Source organism: Austrofundulus limnaeus, unplaced genomic scaffold, assembly GCF_001266775.1.
Source record: "Austrofundulus limnaeus strain Quisiro unplaced genomic scaffold, Austrofundulus_limnaeus-1.0 Scaffold264, whole genome shotgun sequence".
NCBI lineage: Eukaryota > Metazoa > Chordata > Actinopteri > Cyprinodontiformes > Rivulidae > Austrofundulus > Austrofundulus limnaeus.
In genome coordinates this window covers 734,616-737,644 of record NW_013952666.1, presented here as the reverse complement: position 1 = coordinate 737,644, position 3,029 = coordinate 734,616, and the positions used below count along the sequence as shown (strand labels likewise).

Genomic DNA, 3,029 nt, shown 5'->3' with positions numbered 1-3,029 from the left:
TGTGTGTGTGTGTGTGTGTGTGTGTGTGTGTGTGTGTGTGTGTGTCTCAGTGTGAAAGGTGAGGTGGTCTGCAGCCAGAATGACTTCAGGACCACCCTGTTCATCCCTGGAGAGGAGAACCTGATCCTGCTCAGTCTCAGAGCAGCTGCAGCCTCCAGGTTTCTGTTGGACCAGCTTCCTGCAGGTCAGTCTGGTACCTCTGCTTCCTGCAGGTCAGTCTGGTACCTCTGCTTCCTGCAGGTCAGTCTGGTGCCTCTGCTTCCTGCAGGTCAGTCTGGTACCTCTGCTTCCTGCAGGTCAGTCTGGTGCCTCTGCTTCCTGCAGGTCAGTCTGGTACCTCTGCTTCCTGCAGGTCAGTCTGGTGCCTCTGCTTCCTGCAGGTCAGTCTGGTGCCTCTGCTTCCTGCAGGTCAGTCTGGTGCCTCTGCTTCCTGCAGGTCAGTCTGGTGCCTCTGCTTCCTGCTGAGTAAAAAAAAGGTTAGCTGATGATGTCATCATGCAGCCGAGCGGTCGACACACCGTCACGTGGTTGTTCAGTGTTCCTGTTCTCACACATCTTTCATAGTTCCTGAGACACACCGCGCTGAGCTCCTGGAAACCCCTCTCACTGCAGTTTACGTCACTGCATGGGACTTCTTCTCAGGGGAGTCCAGTACAAAAAACCAGTCAGAGACTGGTCACTCGACGTTGTTTATCCACAAACTGGTCCTGGATAAGCTCCAAAGGATCAGTCAGGTTCCACTGTGAGAAACGTCTGTTTTATGCTCTTCTATGAAGTTTTGGCTGTTTGACTCTGTAAACAGCTGCTTCCTGGTAACAGTCGCTCTGCAACGAGTCACTGTTTAAAATTTTATTGATTTATTTATTGATTTATTTATTTATTGAAGCTAGTGGTTGAAGCAAAACGCAGCGTCTGAGCACTTTCAGCACAAACACTCCCACAAACTTCTGACCAGTCCCACTATATGGTTCATATGGTTCATATGTGTTCCTATGGTTCATATGTGTTCCTATGGTTCATATGTGTTCTTATGGTTCATATGTGTTCCTATGGTTCATATGTGTTCCTATGGTTCATATGTGTTCCTATGTTTCATATGTGTTCTTATGTGGAGGAGGTGAAAAGTTCCACCCACAGGTTGAGACAGGAAACCAGTATATTCATCATGAAATTGTGACAGTTCAGCTGCAGGATGGTGGAGCTGAAACCACAGAAACACACCTCACCTGGTGTCACCTGACCTCACCTGGTGTCACCTGACCTCACCTGGCTTAATACAGCTGTGTGTCACCTGACCTCACCTGGTGTCACCTGACCTCAGCTGTGTGTCACCTGACCTCACCTGGTGTCACCTGACCTCACCTGGTGTCACCTGACCTCACCTGGTGTCACCTGACCTCACCTGGTGTCACCTGACCTCAGCTGTGTGTCACCTGACAATGGTTTGTTTTTCATCCCACAGAAGCTGCAGTGGGACCAGATGCTTCTCTTCATGCTGCAGACGACTTCATGGAACTGGATCACAACCCTGTGGAGCACGTTGTGCTCGACCACATTTCGGTACTGTTTTTGTCTTGATTCATGTGTGACAATGAGCTGTTTAGATGTTTGTGTTACAGGATGAAACATGTTTGTGTTACAGGATTGAACGTGTTTGTTACAGGATGAAACGTGTTTGTTACAAGATTAAACGTGTTTGTGTTACAGGATTAAACGTGTTTGTGTTACAGGATGAAAGATGTTTGTGTTACAGGATGAAACGTGTTTGTGTTACAGGATGAAACGTGTTTGTTACAAGATTAAACGTGTTTGTGTTACAGGATTAAACGTGTTTGTGTTACAGGATGAAAGGTGTTTGTGTTACAGGATGAAAGGTGTTTGTGTTACAGGATGAAAGGTGTTTGTGTTACAGGATGAAAGGTGTTTGTTACAGGATGAAAGGTGTTTGTGTTACAGGATGAAACGTGTTTGTGTTACAGGATGAAACGTGTTTGTTACAGGATGAAACGTGTTTGTGTTACAGGATGAAAGGTGTTTGTGTTACAGGATGAAAGATGTTTGTGTTACAGGATGAAAGGTGTTTGTGTTACAGGATGAAAGGTGTTTGTGTTACAGGATGAAACGTGTTTGTGTTACAGGATGAAAGGTGTTTGTGTTACAGGATGAAACGTGTTTGTGTTACAGGTTGAGAGTGCTGCTCAGGTTGTCAGAGAGAGGCGTCAGGTAGAGAAACCAACACAACAGGATGAAATTTTACCAGCGGTACGAGTTTCAAACCTTTCTTTAATTTAATTGTTTTCTTTCTTTACAAACATTCAGATATTTAACACAACATTTTTATCATGTTTCAGGTGAACCTGTGGACACTTCATGACCAGTATTGTGTTGTTGGTGAAGAGAAACCCTTTAAATCAGGTCAGATTCTGCTCCAACATACACACAACTCTGATAAATACACACATACACATTAGAGTGTGAGTTAATGTTGTTTCTTATAAGTGTGTTGTGTTTTGTTTTACACAGCTGTGTGTTTTTGTGTATTTGTTCACAGGAAAGTGTCACAGCGTCCCTGACGGTCTGGATGAAGCAGGGAAAAGGAAAAGGAAACGAGCGGGCTTCCTTCAGAACTTCAGGACGTGGTTCAGAGGGAATTGTGAGACCGTTGTTTGTTCTTCAGTGTGTTGTTGTTTCTGGAGAGGTTCTGTCTCAGCTTCATGGTTCTGTTTGTTCTCCAGTTGATCCTCCAGAACAGAAGTTAAAGACTGGACCCACGTTTACAGGTGAACTTCAAAAACATGTCACACAAGCATAACTGTCTGCCTTTCTTTTATTTTGAAATGAACCTGGAACTTCCTGTTGTTTCAGACCTGAACTTTTATTTTGAAGTGAACCTGTAACTTCCTGTTGTTTCAGACCTGAACTTTTATTTTGAAATGAACCTGTAATTTCCTGTTGTTGCAGACCTGAACTTTTATTTTGAAGTGAACCTGTAACTTCCTGTTGTTGCAGACCTGAACTTTTATTTTGAA

General features: G+C 44.3%; 1 protein-coding gene across 1 annotated transcript in view; it reads left to right on the top strand.

The window, feature by feature from the left end:
- The window catches only part of ncaph2 (non-SMC condensin II complex, subunit H2), a gene marked incomplete at its 3' end in the record, with an annotated part of 13,296 nt that extends 10,516 nt beyond the window's left edge, over positions 1-2,780 (top strand). The window contains 6 exon segments of the mRNA XM_014020732.1: positions 51-184; positions 1,463-1,560; positions 2,185-2,262; positions 2,352-2,415; positions 2,552-2,653; positions 2,736-2,780. Coding sequence (XP_013876186.1) covers positions 51-184; positions 1,463-1,560; positions 2,185-2,262; positions 2,352-2,415; positions 2,552-2,653; positions 2,736-2,780 — 521 coding nt within the window.
- Between the last annotated feature and the right edge of the window lie 249 nt (positions 2,781-3,029).